We start from the raw sequence: 22,275 nt of genomic DNA on the forward strand, positions 1-22,275 counted from the left end.
GGTCACAAGTCTACAATTTTTTTTTTCCTGGCTTTCAGCATCAAGGCCTAAGAAAATGAGTGGTGTGAGAGGTCATGGAAACATTCCATCAAACATAAAATAGCATACCTGAATACGTTCACACCATAATTTTGCTGTTTTAAGTGTATATTAAAGTTCCTTGCCTGACTTGCCATGGGGCATTAGTAGTTTTTCTGAAGATGCTGCATCAACAACAGATCTTCAGAAGACATGACACTGGTTTGTTTAGCTCTTGTGAGGACAATTGTTTTATGTTAACTCCAACAAAGCATGCTTCAGTTACTGTGACGGCTATTAAAAATCATTACCTACAGTTTATGACAAATATTTCCCTGGGGAAAGATCCTGCGTCTGTTTCCACATGATCAAGCTCTCCTAAACCCTGAGCTAAAAAACAGGTTTCAAAAGCATGCAAGTGATTTGGAAGGCACTTGTGCCCCTGGATTCTTGGACTTTTCTCACATTAACTACATGTTGATTGTGTGCAATTAGCATATTATAATAATTAAATTTTTTTTAAGATAAATCTCATGTATGGATATAAAAATCTCAGAAATCTTAACATTAAATAGAAAGTTATTCCAAGTTCTTTACGTATTTAGACAGGACTCACAGTATTGTATTCCCCTTCAATTATTTGGTTGTCCTTTGTGGACTTGGCTGTAACTTTCAGTCTTCCAGGAGTTCCTTCTTCAATCTGTTCAACCTATAACATTTAGGGAAAGAAAAAAAACAAAAACAAAGATTAGCTTCAAATAAAAATACGTAAATATATATGTTTTCCATATCTTATGATTGAAAGTGAGCATTTAACCATAACCTAAAGTTCAAACATTTGCTCTAAAGATATTTTCACCATTCTCTAGATTTGTGATTGTTACCTACATATTAAAACATTTTGTTTAATCTCTGTGGATTTACTATTTTAATCAACACAATAAGGCCATGTTTCTGTTAACACACATGCAACTCCCACATACCAGAAAACAAAAACCAGAAAGACTGATGCCGCTGGCTTTTTGTTCCAAACACTACTTCCCCCCCCCTTGATAAATAATCAATCAAACAGTGAATGGAATTTGGAGCTACATACATGGGTTCTCTTTTGCCCTACTTAGTGTTCACTGAACTGTGAGGAAGGGACCATACACCTTCAACTACAGCCCTTCCTTTACCTTTTCAGGAACAGCAAGACTCCCAGTTGCTTTCTATGGCTCACTGTAGATTCAATGGAGGTATAAGTGTACAACACTTAATGACAACTCTGAGAAATTTTTAGTGTTTGTACCAAAGGGGAAAAAAAGTACTTTTGAACAACCACCCTAGTACCTACTTTATATTCCTGCTTTACAGTCAATATTTGGAGACAGAAAAAATAAAATTAATAATGTTATTTCCCCTGTCCTTTATTTTCTTTTCTTTAAAAAACCCTCAAACCTTCTGTGCCACCCTATCAACTTTAAAGAATCCCTCTGTTGAACAGTTCCTATTCAAAGGCAGCATTATTAATAATTTTCTGTCTTCAAGCATCTCACTGAAGATATCTTAATAAGCACAACATGCGTAAGTTCAAAAACAATGTTTGAAAGATACGAGAAGACCTGATAAAAAGATATTTGGCAATTTAATTTTAAGGATATTATTAACTAGAAACAGGGCCACATGTTTTATTCCCATTGAAATCAAAGACATGTAGTAAAGGAACAGGATAAAACACAGACTGTTTTATGACTAGAGTGATGGACTCTGTACAGAGCGCATCTGGATGGAGGAAACCATTGTAATTTAGTTGAAATGATCTTCTGCTTGTAAGATCAACTTCCTCCTTCCCCCTCCCCCAAAAGATTTTACAGAAAGCTAAACCTGAAAAAATTAAAAGCTAGATAAACATCCTTGACCCTCTGTGGGTCAGATCCGTAGAGTGGTAACTGGCAAGAGCATTTTCTAAACTACTCTTGATAATGCTAAGTGTGGAGAAACAAACAAACAACAAAACCAGTCTTCACTCTATTTAATACCTTAATTCCTAAAGCATTAAACTCAATAACACACTAGCTTAACACCAAACGGAAAACTGCTTAATACATTACTTCTTAATTCATAATAATTATACACTAATCATCATGAAAAAGCATTAGGAAAACACGGTTAGGACCCTCTGAAGCCTGTGATAAGGCAATTTAACATTAGAAAAGCTCCAGAGCTTACCTAATCTACTTTGCAACCTGAATTTGCCTACACATATATACACGTAACTAATTGCATGAGTATCCCTATGGAATTCAAAAGAAAATTAGGCATGTATTTAAGGCCTCTGCCACATCAAGAATATAGATGAGTGCTTCAAACTTTTCTGTACAGCCCACTGATCCTGAGCATTGTAAGCAGTATTTGTTGGCTGAGAATTTGAGAACTGACAATGGAAAAATATGATTATTTGTGATGCACTAGCCTTGATCTTACAAGAAGTATGTATGCTCCTATTTATCAGCCTGCAAGAAGACTCACAGACTTCAGAACAACTGCTGGAATTTAAGTATATGTAACATCTGCAGGATCAAGATGAGCAGACACAACATTTTTAATGTAACATATACTAACTCATCTAATTCTCATAAAGATAACAAATTCTGGAATCCCAGACAATTTCAGTACTAAGGTTAAATTGTACTTTTGAAATTATATGAGATTCACAAACTCGATCTGTTTAAAACAGTTAAAAAATAACCTGTGGTATATCATAGTTGATCCTACATTGCAAATTCAACATTATTTATTTAAAATACATGCATCTTAAAACACTATGATAGGCATATTGTAATCAACTGTAGTCCTGAACTACTTGAGCCTACCTTGATTGGAACAAATTCTCTAATAAATTTGATTCCGTGCTCTTCCATATATTCACCAATTTTGTTTGCCATATCCTGGTCAAATCCTCTTAGAAGAATGGATCTCACCATTACAGTGACATCTAATCCAAGACCTGCAAGGAATCCTGCACATTCCAAGGCAACGTAGGAAGCTCCAACCACCAGGGTTTTCCCTGGACAGTAAGGCAGGGAGAAAAGATCATCACTGGGAAAAAAAAAAAAAAAAAAAGAATATTAGAGAAAAACACGAGAATACATTGCACTTTACATTTGTCTACTTTCTTTTGTAAGAATAAGACTTAATCCTTTTCCCAATCACTGACAGTAACAAAACAAAAATTATATTTGGAAATTCAGCTAGAATATATAATCAGTATGTGGCAGATCAAAAAGCTCTAATTAGGAACACGCCAAGAAAAAAGAAAAATAATATGAAATACTCCGAATCATCATCACAAATCCTGTGCTGTTGTTAGTTATTTCTTAAATCAGAAACTTATTACAATTTCTTAAAAAAAAATGAAAGATATTTTTACAGAATCACTTCAAAAACTTTGCTACAAAATTTAGTTCCTGGTAGCTAATAGGAAGAGGAAAATGTTCAGCACATAGATACACATATCTTAACTTCTTTGAAGTCTTCTCCTTTTGCTAACGCATTACACACAGTGACTAATACATACAGACAATAAATTAATGCAAACCACAGAAATAGGCAGAGATATAAGCACAAAGTTACGGAAAACATTTCTTTGCCTGTTTTCCATTTGTTTCAACTTCTTCATCAACATACGTCATTTCTGCTACACTTTGTAGTTAGACTATGAAACCAGGGCTTCTCAGCAAAGCAGAGACTCAGGGAGGTGTCATGCTTGCTCAGCAGAGACTTTAGGCAGAGTTTGGTAATGAAATACTCCAAAGATTTAAATCTTAAAAGGTGCCTCTCTTTCAGTCAACAACTGCAAAGGCTAAACAAGGTGCTCTCTGCAAATGTTACAGTAGAATGAATTTGACTGTGTAATTAAAGGCTACATCACAGTTCGCAACCCTTGAGGAATCCAGTTAAGATTGCACAGATAGCTTCAGTTTGATAGTCTCTAACTCTGACATTAATGACCCTTAACATTACTTTAAAGCACTACTTTATAGGCTACGTAATCTATTACCTTTAATTTCACTACTACTTTATAGGAGGGAAATGGACAACATGATATTTTGGTTTGATAAAATTACCAGTTACTTATTTTACTGCTAAAGGTGTGGGAGCCTGCAACTACAACCTGCATTTCTACAATAAGAAATTTTTAGAAATTAGTCTGTATGAAAACACACTTCATCTGTATGAAACTTCTCCTCCTCAACTATCCTGTGTGTGTGTGTGTAATAGTGCTGAAATTGTTTGGCTTTAGCACTTCAGACATTTAGAACAGGTTCTACCAAAAGTTAAATTCATTTAGCTAGGTAGCTGGGAAAAAAAAAATGGGTCAAGTTTCAATACTTCCACAACGCATGACAACAGATACAATTCAGCCAGCTTCACAATATCATAGAATCACAGAATCATTAAGGATGGAAAGGACCTCTAAGACCATCTAGTCCACCAACCAACCCATCCTCACCATGCCCACTGACCATGTCCCTCAGTGCCACATCCACACAGCTCTGGAACAGCTCCAGAGACAGTGACTGCACCACCTCCCTGGGCAGCCTGTGCCAATGCCTCAGCACTCTTTCTGAGAAGAAATTTTTCCTAATATCCAACCTGAGCTTCAGCTGTCAGCTGCCTTGGAACTCTTGATATTTGAGCAGGGAGTTCTCCTCCAAGCAGCCTGTGCTCTTTATTATGAACAAACATCTGTACATGAACTGAAAAACTTTAAGGAATAAGGACAAAGCATGCGTAATTGTAACTGGGGCACAGCTGATCAATTTATTTTATGACAGATATGCACGTGATTTATTGTATTTTCAGTTACACCTGTTATCAGCTAGAAACAGAATCATTCTAGCCAGCCACTCACAGTTCAGCAGTGTCCACCAGACACTAACATTCTCACCACCTTACATCTCTTTATAGCTATTCTCCTGCTTACTTTCCTCTAAAAAAGTTATGCTGGAAAAACAACACCAAGCAAGCAGTTCTGTTTATGCTTCACTACTCTCTTAGAAGCTTAGTATTTATACACAGTGAATGACTTCATATTCTTCACTGTTTTTACCTGCTAATGCAGTATTCCTTGTCTCCAGGGATACCCAGGTAGCGTGGCCTTTCACCAGTGGCAATGAGAAACCTCTCAGCTGTGTACAGCTTTTCAACTCCTCTTTTATTTGTTGCCTGAGAACAAAGCAGTGGTCCAAATTGAGTATTTTACAGTCCTACTAAGGGAAAATTTTCTTTGAAAACACTACAAGACGACCCAGCAAGCATGGCTATGCAGTACCTTCACTGTGTGGGGCCCAACAAATTCTCCATACGCATTCTCATACGTGACTTTCTTCTCTCTCAGTGCTACCCGATAGCCCCAATTCAGTGAGCCAATGTAATTCTGAACAGATTCTGTCATAGTCATCCAGTTGTGTTTGACTGTTGGAAACAAAACAGAGGTGTTCATCTTCCAGTCTGTGAACCCTTCTTTTTCATAGCCAGCCCTATATTCCCAGACAGACTTTTTTTTCCACAACCCAGTTACCTTTGTCTTATTCTTATTTTACATCAGGTAACTCAACTGAAATTCAAAGGAACTATATTAGCACAGACAACACAAGAAATCACCATGAAATAGATGTGTTTAAAAAAAAAAACAAATTGGGTGATGTTCTTTATGCCAACCATTTGAGACATTTTCCCCCTTATATTAGTGCAGTCATAGCCTTTGAAACACAGAACATTTGGACTTCACACTTTATCAATAGTTTCCCAATGACACGTACTCTAAGTAGGTGACACTGTTCAAAAAACGAACCCTAATTAAATCCCAATCCTACAATTATGCATATTAGAGCGAATACAAAGTAAAATTCAGTTTCTGATGTTGTAGAAATGGAGAGGGAACACAAATACTTGTTTGCAATTATTAGCAAGTTTCTGTTTTTAACAAAGAACAATCTGGGATAATCTCTTGGATGTTGTGTTAGATTCAGAAATGGAGTAGTATCTTACTGCTTTTATGCACACAGCACTCTTCTCAAATATTGACATGATGAGAAGATATTAAAACCAGATCAAATGCTGCAAGGCAAGAAGCCTTGAAGAGCACTTAAGTTCATGTGTAGTCTCTGTGAAGTTGCCTCACATTGCTGAAGTCAGCACATGCTTAAGTGCAACAAGCACTTAATGAAAAGAACCTAAGGATTTCCAGCACAAATGATAAAACTAAAATAGAAAGAGAAAAAAACATTTTTCATCTGTACCTTCTTCTGTAAACTGCCATCCAAATTTGCGTGAATCTTGCAAGGCTTGTCCCAGTAAAGCTGCCTGGTGCATCAATTTTTTTGGTATACAGCCCACATTTACACATGTTCCTCCAAGACCTGAGAGAAAGAAACAGAATGTGTTTTTCACACATTGGTATGGTTGATCCCAAAGGACAATCAGTCTCTTAGTAAATTGTAAAAAAAATTACAAGGAATAAACATTTACCCCATGAGTTTCCCAGAGGCGTAGGTGTTACAAAGTCTAGGACCATCACCTTCTTTTCATATTTGGCAGCCTCCTGCAAAACAAGTTAAATAAGACACATATCTAAATATTAGAGGTTAAATTTGGAGTAGATGATAACATCATGCATTGCTAAAAAGCTTTGCGACTTTTAATTAAGCAGTAATGAATGATTTGCAAGGGAATGGCCAGGCAGTCATTAATCTTCAGAATTAGTCTGTGCAGTCAGTAGGAAAAAAAAAAAGATGAAGGGAAAAAAGAGCCATTTACCCTGCTAAGCAAGAGCATGGCACCAGTTGATAGAGGACTCTGGGAGTCAAACCTCTTCGTCCTTCCTTCATCCTGTCCTTTTGTTTATAATATTGCCCAACACGACACTTACTTCTAATATATTTAACAAATTGTTCATTAATCCAGTTCTCCCTTCATAGATGGTTCCCCAAATATTTATTTGAAACCACATCACACAATGACACAAGCAGTCATGCGGACAAGCATTACCGCTGTGCTTATCCAGTCTTTTTCCTTGTGGTAGAAAGAAGAACTCAATTTTGAGTACAATCTTCAGACTAGTCAACATGTGGTAAACTGTCTTGACTGTCAGGATGTGCAAGTATCATCCATTCTAGAAAAGCAATGATTTAATTTATGGTAATTTCTCTGAGAATTTTAATTAGCAAGTCGACAGGCAATGTGTGCGGACGATACTGAAAACTGGAATTTCCGTACTGACTACATTGTTCCCTTTGTGCTTTTTAAGAGGAAGGCAAAAATCACTGGAAATAACTGGTGGCAGAGAAAAACACTTAAGCAAGCGCTACGCTGCTGAGAAACAACAGATTCCCCCATGAGATGCTGCAAAACAGCTTTGACACATTGAGTAACCACAACAGTGCTGTATCACATGATGAGCCCACAGACGTAATAGCAGGTGTAGGCACAGGGTATTACCCTAGGGCTTTGGGTCTGGTTTAAGGAGGAGTCTGGACAGCCTTCAGCATTAGGTTACTAGTAATACTTGTTAATCCAAACAGTTAACAATCAAAATTAAAATTTTAAATGTATCTTATTCCACGCAAAATACAAAACATATTTCAAACAATGTAGGTTTAGACACCTTAGGAAAATATTAATGTACTGGATTTTGGCTTCCTATTAAAGATCAGAGTTGGCCAAGAGGCTTGTTTCTATACACTAGCAGCACTTTGAGAAAGATCCTCTGAAAGGCACTTAGGGACCGAGATATGTTATTAATGCTTCCTTATAATAACAGCTCTTATACATGATTTGAAAGAACATTACTAACGTCAGCTGACTAATCAGAATGCATGAATTCCCAAGCTCAGCTATATGTTAACATTATACAGCACAGCTCCGTATTGCCCTCTCAGCAGAGGTCATAAGCAGATATAACCAACTCTGCACAGTGATATGCCCACAGTAACAAAACCTGCCCTGTAGGCTTTCAGGCCTTCCTGGATTTAGTGCAGTGCTGCATGACCACAGCAAGAGCTGTTCTCTGTGGTGGCCCAGAAGTTTTGGTCTGGGTTTGCAGTTGGGTTGCCTAGTCAGACTGGCAGCACTTACTGTGGCGACAAGCCTCCAAAATACCAAACAGGGAGCACCATTTGGACAGAAGAAGGAAGACATTCTGTCACGGTTTGTGGTTTGTTATCGGTATTCTACATCATAGCATCACATAGCATACTGGGAGTTAAAGAGTTAACGCTGCAGTTCCATGGATTGCCCATAGTTCTGGGTACCTGGTTCTCAGAAGAAAAGAGTGAACTACAGCTCCCAGAAGACCTCATTATTCTGTTCCCCGTTCAGAAGGAAAGATGAAACTGACTGGGACTCACAAGACTGTTCCTCTTTTGCCTGCCTTGGCTCTGTGTGCTCCCTGGCCGTCTTGCCTATAGCATTAGAGTAAGTTTGGTTTTCAGACACTCTCTCTCTTTTATTTGATTTATTAGCTTCAATTCCAAATATATTGTATTATATTGTGTTATCTTGCATTCCGCTATCATTTTTAGTAAAGTAGTATATTTTCTTAGCTCGTGGCCACTGTTTCTTTATTGTCTAAGCCCATCTCCCTGCCTTTTCCCTATTCCCCTTCCCCTTTTCCCAGGGTGTGGGACTGTGGGTCCTTTTGTCCCCTGTCACAAGACTAGGCCAAACCAGGACAAACCATGACACATTCATACAACTCTGCACATGTTATAATGAAAAACACACATTTAATCAACCTAGTTAAACTGTTGCAAACCTGAGCGTAGATATCTAGAACTTGGTATAACAGCTGTATGGTTGGGGTTTTGTTTTTATTTTTAAAACATTAAAAAAACAGAATAAACTAAGTATTAGCCAGAAGTCTATGCATGTAAAAGAGTTGCATTTCAACTTAAAGAAACCATTCTGAAATATGTACATGACTACTGATAGAGGTGTTGACTATTGATCTACCATCTTCTGCTCTACGATCACTTGAGTACTCTAAGAGGTAATGTATTTTATACACAGATTTGAAGGAACAAATTCACCTTTCCAGCCACACACCTTTTCTGCCCCACAGCTGAGAAATGATGCTATAAACATCACAGCTATAGCTTCGCAAACTAGAATATGTATAAAGCAAAACAAAGCAGCCTCCTTATGCAAATTTCAACAGATGACATTTCATTACTCCAAGCCTATTTTGCATTACTGCAAGTTCTCCTTTACTCTTCTTACTCTTTTGTCCTAAACATTCCTGTCCCCTGAAAACTACTTTCTACTTTTCTTTCCAGGTTCTCAGAATTCTCATAGATTTTATCTTTCGTACTCAGCCATGACAACAGTGATCCTACTGATGAGGGAGCAGCAAACTACCAAAATACGTTATGGACACACACTGCATGTTACAATCCACCACTCCGCTGTGCACTTTCCCACTGTAAAGTTATCTACTTACTGTTTTCTAAAAGAATTCTCTCTCATTAGCAGGGATAAAAAGGAACCAAGTTGTAGTCAATTGAAAACTATACCGTGATGTTTTTTGTGCTTTCCTGCTTCAAAGTATATGGAAATGCAGATTGTATTACAAAAAATCACAGAATTGTAGAGATTGGAAGGGAACTCTAGAGATTGTTGAGTCCAAACCCCTGCTAAAGCAAGTTCTCTACAGTAGGTTGCACAGGAAAGTGTCCAGACAGGTCTTTAGTATCTCCAGAGGAAACACCACAACTTCTCTGGGCAGCCTGTTCCAGTGTTCCGTCACTCTCAAAGTAAAGTTCATTCTTTTGTTTGTATGGTACTTCCTATGTTCCAGTTTCTGCCCTTTGTTCTATCACTGCACGCCTCCAAGAAGAGTCCCTCCCTCAGCTTGACTCCTTCACTTTAGATAAACAGTGATGAGATCCCCTCTCAATCTCCTCAAGAAGGAAGAGTTGCAGTTTCCTTCAACAGAAGATGCTCCAAGCCCCTATCACCTCTGTGGCCTTCCACTGGACTCTTTCCAGAAGATCCCTGTCATTTTTGAACTGAGTAGCCCAGAACTGGACACAATATTCTACATGTGATCTCAGCAGGGCAGAATAGAGAGAGAGGATCACCTCCCTCAACATGCTGGCCACGCTCTACTTGATGCACCCTAATATACCACTGGCTTTCCTGGCCACAGTGGCACACTGTATGACATACACAATACATATGAATACGGGTAAGATACGAGCATCTTTAACCTGGAATTAAATTCAATAGAAGTCCTGCTGAACAGACAGAAATGTTATGCTCTTACAGTGTTAAAGATATCCAGATCCAACTTATTGAGGATGTCACCCTCTCACTTACAAGGAAAGCATAAATCTGTATTTTCTCTCTCATACCTTGGCAGCAGCCAGACCGCCTGAGCCTCCACCGATGACAATGAGGTCATAGTCATAGGAATGGGGCACTTCTGTATGCCCATTCATTTCCAGCAGTTTCTGAGGCTTGTCTTCTTTATGGGCCTGAACAGAGAAAATAAAAAGGATTAGGGAATACCAAAAAATTACCTATGGTGTTCAAAAATTAGTATTTTCAGCAGCAAATATTGTGATAAAGAAATGTAAGTGCATTTGGATTTTTTCAGCTCTGCTTTTAATTACTTTTTAAAGTTTTGTCATCTTAATCCATCCTTGGATAGCTCAATACCTTTGAGACTGAGCTATGAACTTCTTTGTTCTTTGGAGACCCAGGTTTCTTTACAGAGCTTAGTTTTCCACATGACCACAACTCCAGTGCCTCCTCATACCGTGGACTCCAGGATGAGATATATACCACCTGCTGACACAGGCATCTCATTAACCCATTTCCTCCTTTTCATCTGCCCTGGACTTTCCTAATTAGTGGGTTTTTCCCCCTTCTGCTACATATATGAGTAAGAAAATATGACAACCATACACAACACTGTAACAAACTGCAGTTATCATCCTTACCAAACGAATGAACAGAACTGGATGAAGAAAACAATTTCTGAAAACTACATTTTGGTAACATGGCTCTTTGGCTTAGCATTAGAACTAACTTCAGAGTTTAACAGACCAAGTGTGATCACTGAAGCTTTACAAGAGGTTCATTTTTTTCAGAACAGATATATACTACTACCAGAGAAAAGCAAATACCCAAGTCCTAAAAGGCTTTACATTAATTTTAATATACTCTTTGTAAAATGATTCCTTGGGTTCAATTTGTGGAGCTCCACTCAATCAGGACTTCAGACCATCGGGTCTTTGAAGTTGCTGGCAAAATTCTCAATGCTTCTCGAACTGCAGACAAGATTTGAAGTGAGCAAACAGATTCCTTAGCTGATGTAAATCAGTTAATTTCAAATAACATAATGATAAAACTTTTAAGACTAAAAAAGTGAATGAGAACGCCCACACTTAGTCACTTAACATTTCTGTTTGCTTTTATTAAAGTGTTTCTATCTGCCTGCTTGGGCGGTTCATTCAGTACTACTGGAATAGTCATAGTAAACACAATACAAGAGAACATACAAGTTTTCCCCTCTCTTTTCATCTTAATTTTATTTTGCATTGAGCAGCTTTTCGTGCTCAACCCATTCTACAGTTGCCTTCCTCCGGGGTTAGATTAGTCCTTTTAAGTATAACTGCCAGTGCATCCGTATCAGTGGAAAAAAAACCAACCATAACCAACCCAGCTACACTGAAATGTCAGCAAAAGTTCAGACTGTGCTTCTGCCTGTAGAAAGTTACATTTGTATTAGTCTTTCATAACCCTAAGTAGCACTTTAACAGTAGAAACAAAACCTAGAAAACATCTGCTGTGGTGAAGACATCCAAAAATACCTTGGCTTCCTTCCCCTTCTCTTCCCGCTCTGCCACCCCAATATAACCCCACCACTGAATCTAGTCTGCAATCAGTTCTCCTTTCTTTTATTCTCCTAACACAGCTATCAGCCCTATTTCCTACTGCAGTCAGGAAAAGACTGAAAAGAGAGCATACATTGTATAATGACACACAGTTTCATTTTATTGATACTTAGGGACATGAAAGTAATAAAACACATTGTTCTTTTCCAAAGCACACCTTGCTTGCTCAGTGACAATGAGATGGTGTGAAACTTAAGGACAGGCTCAAACTTAACTCCCACACGGTCATAAGACTCAAGCATCAAGAACTGCATCTTTATGATGCATACAAACACAGAGTACAACAAAACTACAATACCTACTTGTGGAATTTGCCTAGATCATTAATTATATTACACTTTTTTTTCCTTTAAAGAAAAATATTTTTTCACACGTGCATTAAGAAACTTCAGCCTTTATTCCACTAGTGTTTCCTTCTTGTTTGATTTGCTCCTCACCAGTTCATCAAACTTGTCCTTCATGAAAACATACTAAAAGTTTAGCCCAGACTTCATAGATTACAAGTTTCCCCTATCTGCCAGAGCCCCGCTCCAAGAAAACCAGGAGACTGACAAGCTCTCATTTAAAGAGGGAACATAATGGAATCAGAAATATGATCCCTTTCTGAGAACAGATCTCCTTTCTTCTCCCAAGAACCGTAATTGAAAAATAAGAAGAATGTAGACTTCCTGTTTTAATCTTAGAACTAAATGATAAGAGTTTAAAGCGCATCTCCCCCTACCTTTAAAGTTTTCTCATGACCTTCTATTTGCTTCTCTTCTACAAAGCCGACTGGCTGTGAAGTCTCTGTGATTACTTCGCACTGCACTCCTTGCAGCGGCTACGCGCCCTCCGTGAAATCAAGGATAAAACAACCTCTCGTCTGGAGGGACCTCCCTTATGTAGGCTGAGCAGTGAAATTGGCCGGGGGAGTGGCCTTTGTGGCTTCATCACTTCCTCAGCAGCAGCCGCCGTCTCAGGGGAGTGTTCCCTAAGGCAACCGATGAGTCATTTGCAACGTTAGGATGACTTGCTATATTTTTGTCTTTAACAAAAATCCCATATGAGAGTTGGCTGGGATTCCAGGACATTCTACCACTCCAAGAATACACTTCAAACAAAGCAAGGAAATAAGATCTGCACCGGCTAAGCTTAAAACTTCAGCCTAAAAGGAAAGTGGTGATTTTTACTTTTCTCACATAGAAAGTGACTTTTTAATGTTGCTGTACCAGCTTTCAACCCCCCACCTCCCCCCATTTTGATTCTGCTCTTTCAATTAGTTCCTCTGGAAACTTCAATTTAATGATATAATTGTTTTTTTCCAGGCAGCCCCCTGCTCCCTCCTCCAGCTAATTTCTGCCATATGGTGTTGTTCCTCCCTTGAAATCTCCTAAGTGTTTTCAAGACCTGTTTATGACCTGTGCCTGCTCGCTGGTCATAACTGATTTTGTATATAGATATATATATATACACACATGATCTGTTGGCAATGTAAGGATAGCCAAAAGAAAGGGTAAAGTGTATTAGAAGCAAGAAAAAAAAATAACATTTCTATACCTGATGCTATTTGATTTGACATGGAAATAGAAATCTGATGCGTGATTGGAAGCCAGTATCAGCTCTGCCTTTCTCCGCATACCTCTAGGTTATGTTAAGCCTAACTTCCAAGAAATAGGTCAGAACACGCTTGTTTGTACTTAACCACATATATAGTTTGCACAGCACAATCATCACTAGTTAGTAAACTCTGACACATGCACATACCTGGACAAACAGCCATGCTGAGTGTGCATGCATCCCTTGGGCAGGGAGCCCACAGGTCTGAAGAGCATTCACGCAAACACACACCCAAACAGTCCCTGAAAACTGAATGGTAACGCTTTTGTCTCATTTTCCTCTCTGCAATGTGGTGATAAAAGTCCTCTGACTGATGTTGGTAAAGGAGTCAGAGATCTACAACGAGCAGTTGTTATGCAATAGTTAATAGCAATGTCGGTGTTGGATAATTCTTGGTCTGTTTTAGCCTGAGGAAAGAACTTAGGAATTCACGTGTGTATACACACACACCTGGTTAAAACAAGAACACAGGTTTGAACAGCGGTCACCACCTGCACAAAGGAGGATTTTTTGCCCAATACATTATCAAAGCTGCAGTCCTGTGGCTTCCTAAAGCAACTGAAATCTTCTATTTTGTTCTTATGACAAGTTTAAACAGTCTCAGGAATGTTCATGTAAAACTGCATCTTAAATCAGATAAAAATCAAGTAGTTAGACAACAAAGACATTTATATAAGCACCTCTATCTTCAGGTAGATCTCTGCTAAAGGTTCACAGCTTTAGCAATAGTTCCAAACCCCAGGGCAGCTGTAACCTCTGGCAGGAACTTGAAAGCCTTCTGGCTGCAGGTTGTTAGGCCAGAGGCCTCTCCCTGCCTGGTCTGGGCAATCTGCCACAGCCAGAATGACAAAGCAGAAAATGCTTTTGTATCATGTGCTCGCTCTCCATAAAATACCATCAATTAATGACAATTATCACAACCTGCTGCTGGCGAATCAATAGTTTCCTGAAATCAGTTAGCATGTACCATTTCTCAGACTAAGGCTGCTACGCAGAACCTGGATTGGTGAGCTACTCCAGGCAGTCCTCAGAGATGCAACATGCAGGACTATTCTCTTTGCTGGTAAGCATCAGCGTTCACTTCAGCTGCTGCAGGAAGATCCAGCCAGGCTCCAGCCCTGCACTCCTCAGTAACTTCCGATAGCCCCAGCCTAGGCGGAGGCTATCACACACTACCTCCCTGCTTCTGCCAAGTGTTCCTTCATGTGGGGTGAACAGAGCCAACAAAGTGTCACAAGGGGATAAGGCTTTCCACCAGGCTGATTTTAGTTCCTCCTGACGAAATACCCTGCATGCATACTTGGCACCAGTGCCCTAACACAGGAGGAAAGAACACATGGATGGCTTTTAACTGGCCTCACCTTTCCCTCTGTTCACACATCACCAGTAGTACAGCTGATACAGAGGAGATGGCATACCCACACCAACCAGTGCAGAGGAAGAGCAGGCAGTAAGATCTCTCTCGCCTGACAGTAAGGCCACCAGATTTGCTCAGGAGACTGTTAAATGCTAAAAAGATGGTTTCTCAGCTGATTTATCTGAATCCATTTCCGAAGGAGACTACATTACCGGACCTCAGTGTCACTTGTGCAGAGGAAAAAAAAAAAAAGAAAAAGTAATTGTGGTGTTTTAAATTCATATCCTTCCTTTTCAAGAGAGAATTTCCTCATGCACCAAAGTCCACGCTGGTCCTGAGGCCTGGCCTCTGAACTTTATACCTGGGTAACTCCTGGCAGGGGGGTGTGAAAAAAGGCACGGCTGCTTTCTGAGGCCTTGACCACGGGGGCACCTGGCAAGCCCTGCAGAACAACCCTTTCATAAGCAGAAATGCTCCAGGATAAGAACTGCCTTGTTCTGCGGAAGAACACGCCCAGGGACTGAACCAGACCCAGGCAGGCAGGGCATGGGATACGCAAGCCCCAGTCCTTAGCTGCTTGCCATAAAGGGGCTGAAGGCTGTGCAAGGCAAAGGTGTGCTCTGATTCAGCTTGGTTCCATATGCTGCACAGCAAGACATTATTAACAGGAAAGAACTCTGCAACGTTTTTGACAAAATAATGTAATTACAAAATAGCTGTCTTCAGTAATTTGGAAGATGCCTCTAATTATGTAGTGCTTATAAACAGGCATGTGACTTGCCTTACAGTTTGTCCTCAGGCATCTGAGGAATGCAAAGTATTTCATGTGATGATGAAGACTTATCTTATGCTTCTCCTTTTCGGTAGAGAAAGTTTCAGCTTTTCCTTCTGTTTATGCTTGAATCATAGAATCACAGAATCATTAAGGTTGGAAAAGACCACTAAGATCATCTAGTCCAACCATTAACCCATCCCCACCATGCTCACTAACCAGCTTGTTGCTGCTCTTCCAACACAGGTCACTACCTCCCCAGTTGCATAAGCTCAGATACTTGGAAGTAATGGGCAACAGAGCCATTGTATTATCCAGGTTACAACTATAGATCAGTGCTGAGAGGCTGGCCTGCAATCAGCTGAAGTAACAGCACTGAAAAGGAATGGAAACGTGGGGCAGAAGGCTGGAAAGGATGAAAACCTATAAAACTTGCCTTACCCCAGAGGAATCACAATGCATCCAATGCTTTCGAGACATTCAGTATCAGTGGGTGAGAAATTAAAAAATGATACACAGGAACTTTATCTTGATGAGTCAACCGTGTAAGTTAAATCCTCAGCTTACCTCACGCTTTGAGTTTTACTATGACAGACAGCAGCCTCACAGCTAACCAAGGGAAGCAAATGAGCTGGCTTGAGCAGGAGATGTGTCAGGTCTTGCATATAAAGCTGTATATGCTGTGCTCTGGTGATTCTGGCCACCAACCAGGGCTACCTTTGACAGGGTAAACTAGGAGCTATTCTCATTCCTTCCAAGAGCTGACTCAGCACCTGGCTGCCCTGCCAGAGGAAGCCAAAAGATAGCTTAGAGGTGCATTCACCTCCTCACCTGAATGCTGCCAAAATCTGATCCCGCAATATGCCAGGAACATTAAGACAGACCCACTTGACATTATTTATATACTCAGAATTCAGTGCTTACTGACAAGCAATGTAATCACAGACTGAGCTGTGCACTCTGGCCTTGCTTATCTGTTCAGTCTAGTTCAAGTGAAAACCAAGGAACTGCCACATATTTGAATAGCTCTTTCACCTGCAGAGTATATAAACATTAGCAGACCGAACAGTGGCATCACCTCCAGCCTTTTTTCCCTGGATCACGGGTCTATTTTGTTACCTACTGGCCTCCCATTACACAAAGCAGCAACATATACGTAAACCCAGACAGCAGCCTTGATGCTCCTCTCCTGCTTGTGACTTACTTGAAACATTGCCGAAATATGTTTGCAATGATTCTGATAGGAAAGATCTCACTGGTTAGTAGATGCACAGGTTTTCTTGGCTTTGTGCCAATAAAACCTTAACCTCATCAGTTGAGAGTTACTTCCTTACATAATTGTATTTTTTCTTTGCAACCACTGGCTATTGATTGATATGGAGATCAGATCCAAGCCAGCTCTGACTTCATCAAAAGACCAGAATGTGTGACCTGGCCCAATGATGTTCTTTTGTATGCTCATTTCTTTGATCTTCTTAAGGTCAAGAACAAACAAGATCAGGGCATTTTGTACAAAGCTGGGCTCTGACTCACTCTTAAAATCCCAAACCACCAAGCTTCATTACTGACAAACAGGAGAGTGAAACACATTTTCCTAAGGAATCCAAAGTCTTAGCTACGTTATCGCTTGTATCTCTTCGGTATGCTGTTGCAGAGTGCTTTCGTTTCAATTGTATTCTTCTTAACTTGCTTTTCAAATCTAACAGCCTAAGACATCTTCCATTTAAATAAAGTGTAGCTTGAATGGGATTGCCATCAAACATAATGTGAAATAATGTAACTTCGATGTAGTCGAAGCAGAGTACATTAACAGAAACCATGGGGCTTTTCTTTGCCACAGATTTCTGTTAAGGAAGAATCTAGTCCTAGTGTTACTGCAAAATACTTATCTCTGTGAAAGCATAAATTCTTTCATTGATTAGTATTTGAGAGGAAAAAAGCATTTTCCTAAGTGGGAAAGCATGCAAGTATAAATTTTCTTCTGAGAGCTTTTCAGCTTGTTAAGTTCTCTAAGCCAAAGGAGAGGAAAATACCATGATTCCCAGCAAATGAAATGCAATTAACATATGAAACAGGTAGAAAATAAGAGAAAGCTTCACAGCTCTGTTTTCTCAAAGGACAAGAAAAGTGTACTAAGAAATTTTAAACAAATCCGTACATAGCAGAGTAGGAATTCCGAACCCAAGACAAGCCACTGAAGAAATACTGGCAGGGAGATTATGAGTGCTGCACCAAAGACGTTTTCAAGTGGCATCTCTCTGAGGGCCCAATTCAGCACTCCCTACACCCCTGGAAAGCTCTCACTCAAATGAAGGCTCTAAGTGACAAAATTCTCCCCTTTCAGCTCCATTTTCTAATGAGAGTCTGGGGATTGACTCAACAAAAGCCTTCAGTCTGAAAGTCTTAGGAGACATGTACTTGCCATAAAAATGAGAGAACTTGAAAGACCACTGCAACAAGATCCAGCCTTTCACGTAGACTTTCCCATTGGCTCTCACACCACCAAACCCCGTAGCAGCATAAGGCAATAGCTACTTGTCCTTGAGAGCCTTCAGCCTTCATGTGTAACTGTTTACAGCAAACCATATAGGATTTAGCAAGGTTGCTCTAATTAGCATTAATAAGGATGTTTTCCGTCAGTATAACATCACATGCTAACCTCAAATATTTCTAAAGCACCTACAGTACTAACTATTGCCTGAAAGAGAGCAAGCTGAATAAACTAAACAGAGGTAAACTTCAGACTCCCTCTTTCTCAGTAAAAAGGCAAGTAATGCTCAGTTAATCACCTATCTCTGTACTTGCCTCTTCCATTCTATTTAGTCGCAAGCAAAATTAATGACATTATGAAAAACAAAGCTTCTCTGGCTTTGGAACTGTAGTAAAATCTGTAAGATCTCATATAAAGGTTTATATACAATCTTCGTGAAAAACATAACCTCATACCAACAACAATTTTTACCATGCAGTTTTATGTATTCCCTTTAAAAGTCACTGTTGGTTATGGATTTATGCACGGTATTACAATACTTTGTCTAATCCAAAACAAAAGAAAGAAAGCTGATTTCTGGTATGACTACCTGTAGGCATATCATACCAAGTGCCATACTGGTTCACCCTTCCTTTGGGACAACCTGAAATAACTGAGCTTCCTCGTTTTTTTTTCCTTGACATTCCTGTGGTCAACTCAAACCTGTGGCTACTACTAACTGTGATTAATTCTCTCGTGCTAGAGGACTAAGTACCACCAGCCACACTTTAACAAGTATGAGACCTGAAGCACAGGAAGGTGAAACAGGGCTCATTGGGGTTCAGAACAGAATCTCCTGGTACAGTACCACTTATTAGACCCTACTGCTATCAGCCATGCCTGTATTGTCTCTATCAGACTAAAGCCATTCAATTCCCACACATCTCTTTGTAATTACGCTTGCATTTGAGTCACAGAGAACGTTAAAAAAAAAAAAGTAAAACATCTCACCCAGAATCTTACTTATTTTCCTTGTGCCAAACAAGTCAGTGTTAAAAGTGAGCAAGGTTAAAGGAAAACAAGGTTTTTGATATGGTCTCCCAGAGTGTAAAAAGTTCAGTGCTTTTACTACATGGTGAAAAAATGTCAGGCTTGAATGTCTGAGGTACTTTTTGGTTTTTAATCCAAGCAGGACTATTTTAGGGGGGGGGGGGTGCAAGTGCTTATTTTCAGCCTGAGGAATCAAAGATTTTCAGCCTTGAAAAACAGAAGAACTTAGGTGGAACCATTTATTCCTGCTTGTAGCAGCTCAGCAAACAATTTCAGCTCTTCTATGAGCAGATCAAAATACTATATCACTGCAGATCTTTGCCCTCAAACTTCCTTGCTACGTAACTAATACCACAAACTGATCTGAGGCATACAGATTCTGACAAAGGCCTAACTGGAAATGGTTGCGAAAGATGGGTGGAAAACAACAAACAGCTCACTTTTGTGAGGTGAGAAACAATGTAGAGAAATGTGCTTGCTTTGTGTCAGGCTGTGCACACAGTGGTGGAGTTGAGGAAGTAGAGAGCTTCCTTACCACCACAGCTGGGACGCTGTGCCAAATAATACTTTCTTCTCTGAGTAATTACATCTGCATATAAGACTGACATGTTTGCTATTGCAGAACATGAAATAGGAGAACATCTCTGTTTACCGCTTAAAACCATTTTCAGATCCTTCAAGAAAAGCTTGGGACTACACTAAAATAGGCTCCAATTATTTTCTATCCCACATCATGTAGTAGAATCCATGGAAGAAAAGGACACACGCCATTTAGAAGGGAAACAAAATCTTATCTTCAGACACTAGGTTAAGATTCTAAGAGCGGGAGATACTATTGTAAAGGGAGGAAGTAAATAAAGTATGCAAATCGAAGTGCTGGGTCAGATAGTACTAGGACTGCCAACAATAACAGGGATGACAGAAGGTTTAACACAGCTGAACCTGACTCCAGTATCAACAGTATAAGGTGTAGGGACTACATGCAGGAATGACAATATGCTAAGGAAAGCAATGGCTGTGAGCTTTTTAGAAGAAAAATAGAAAGAAAACCAAGCTGAAGGTGAGGAAATGTCCAATATGCTGAGCAGCCGCTCTTCTTAGAGAAGTCTGCTGTCTTCCTGGCGCGTGGGTAAGGGAGATCACCAGGAAACTACCTAGCCTAGTACGGCCGATAGACCACAACCCATTACTGTTTTTCCATATAGGGATAGATGATGCAGCTACACGTGGGTCAAGAGCTATCAAATAGGATTTCAGGGCCTTAGGATGACAGGTAAATGAATTGAATGCACAGATCATCTTTCCTTCTCTGCCTCCTGGATTGAGTAAGGACACAGAAACAAACCAAAGGATCATATCTTTAAATACCTGGCTTTGTGGCTTGTGCTGTCGCCAGAACTTTGGGTTTTTTGACAGCCAATTAGCCTACATGGTATCAGGTTTGTGGGCACCAAATGGGGTTTGCTTTCCTCAAAGGGGGAAGAAGAGTCCCTGGGGAAAAGCTAGCGGGGCTCACTGGGAGGGCTTTAAACTAAATGTGAAGGGGAATGGGGAGATAGTGAGCCTTCCCTGATAAGGTGTGGGAAGGCATAACTATACTAGAGGGACAGGGTGGTGACAGGGAACTTGAATGACTTGAGAGATGCTGGTGACACTGCAGCACACACAAAACTCTATAATGATGAGGCTGGGGCAACAGGAGAAGGCAGTGGGGAAATTCAAGGGAAATACCAAGAAGGAACTAAGGAGTTATTCTTTAAGAAAGTGACAAGACCAGCTGCCCAGCTGAAGTGTCTCTACACCAATGCATGCAGCTTGGGAAACAAACAGAAGGAGCTGGAAGCTATCGTGCTGCTTGAAAAACACGATACAGCCGCCATCACCAAATCCTGATGGGATGATTCCCATGATTGGAGTGTGGCTATCAATGGCTACAAGCTGTTCAGAAGGGACAGATAATGAAGGAGAGGGGGGTGTGTTGCTATCTACACCAAGAAAGGAATAGTACGTGAAGAGCTGTCCCTAAAGAACAGTCGTGAGCAAGTCGAAAGCCTATGGGTGACAGTTAGAGACTGAGGCAGCAAAGGGAGCCTCATGACTGGTGTCTACTACAGGCCACCAGATCAGTCAGAGCCTGTCAATGAGGCCTTCTACCTCCAGCTACAGGAGGCATTGATTGCAAGCCCTTGCCCTGCTGGAGGACTTCAACCACCCAGACATCTGCTGGAAAAGTAGCATAGTGAGCTGCAGGAAATCCAGGAGGCTCCTGGAATGCATTGAGGATAACTTCCTGAGTCAAGTAATTGATGGCTCCACCAGGGGGTATGCAATACTGAACCTGTTGCTCACCATTGTAAACGAACTGATTGGTGACATCAGGATTGGAGGCAGCCTAGGCTATACTGATCATGCTATGGTTGAGTTCATGTCTGGGGGGACATGAGACATGTGAAGAGTAAAATTAGGAAGCTGAACTTCAGGAAAGCTAACTTCCAGCTCTTTGAGGAGTTAGCTGACAAAATACCCTGGGAAATTGTCCTCATGGGCAAGGGTGTGGAGCAGAGCTGGCAGATCTTTAAGGAGGCTTTGTTCAGGGTGCAAGAGCTCTCCATCCCCAGGTGTAGCAAGTCAGGAAAGGAAGGCAAGAGACCAGCATGGCTGAACCAGGACCTGCTGGTCAAACCGAAGAGGAAGAAGAAAATACACAGGCAGTGGAAGCGGGGACAAGTACCATGGGAAGAGTATAAGGAAGCAGCTGCTAGGCTGTGTAGGAATGGGGTCAGGAAAGCAAAGGCCCAGACTGAACTGAACTTGGCTAGGGATGCCAAGAAGAACAAGAAAGGCTTCTACAGGTACCTCAACCAGAAAAGGAAGTCCAGGAGGGTGTACCCCCTGAAGTGAGTGACACAGGCAGGCTGGTAACAACAGGCAAGGAGAAGGCTGAGGTGCTTAACTTTTTGCCTCAGTCTTCCCTGATAACTGCTTGCCACACAACCCTCAAACATTTTGTTTGGTAGGAGGGGAATCAGGGAAGCACTGTCCCTCCCATTGTACATGAAAATCAGGT

General features: G+C 40.3%; 1 protein-coding gene across 3 annotated transcripts in view; it reads right to left on the bottom strand.

Moving 5' to 3' along the window:
• Positions 1–22,275, bottom strand: part of TXNRD1 (thioredoxin reductase 1) — a 38,750-nt gene that overhangs the window by 12,475 nt on the left and 4,000 nt on the right. For 2 of the 3 annotated variants that reach the window (XM_021387003.1, XM_021387019.1), the window contains 7 exons: positions 10,416–10,538; positions 6,535–6,607; positions 6,306–6,425; positions 5,336–5,478; positions 5,114–5,229; positions 2,874–3,099; positions 635–727 (listed from right to left, as the gene is read on the bottom strand). In XM_021387003.1, coding sequence (XP_021242678.1) covers positions 635–727; positions 2,874–3,099; positions 5,114–5,229; positions 5,336–5,478; positions 6,306–6,425; positions 6,535–6,607; positions 10,416–10,538 — 894 coding nt within the window. Of the gene's footprint in view, positions 1–634; positions 728–2,873; positions 3,100–5,113; positions 5,230–5,335; positions 5,479–6,305; positions 6,426–6,534; positions 6,608–10,415; positions 10,539–12,684; positions 12,865–22,275 lie in introns of those variants that run through there. The other variant, XM_021387011.1, reaches the window with a different exon arrangement.

Source organism: Numida meleagris, chromosome 1 (assembly GCF_002078875.1).
Source record: "Numida meleagris isolate 19003 breed g44 Domestic line chromosome 1, NumMel1.0, whole genome shotgun sequence".
Classification (NCBI taxonomy): Eukaryota; Metazoa; Chordata; class Aves; order Galliformes; family Numididae; genus Numida; species Numida meleagris.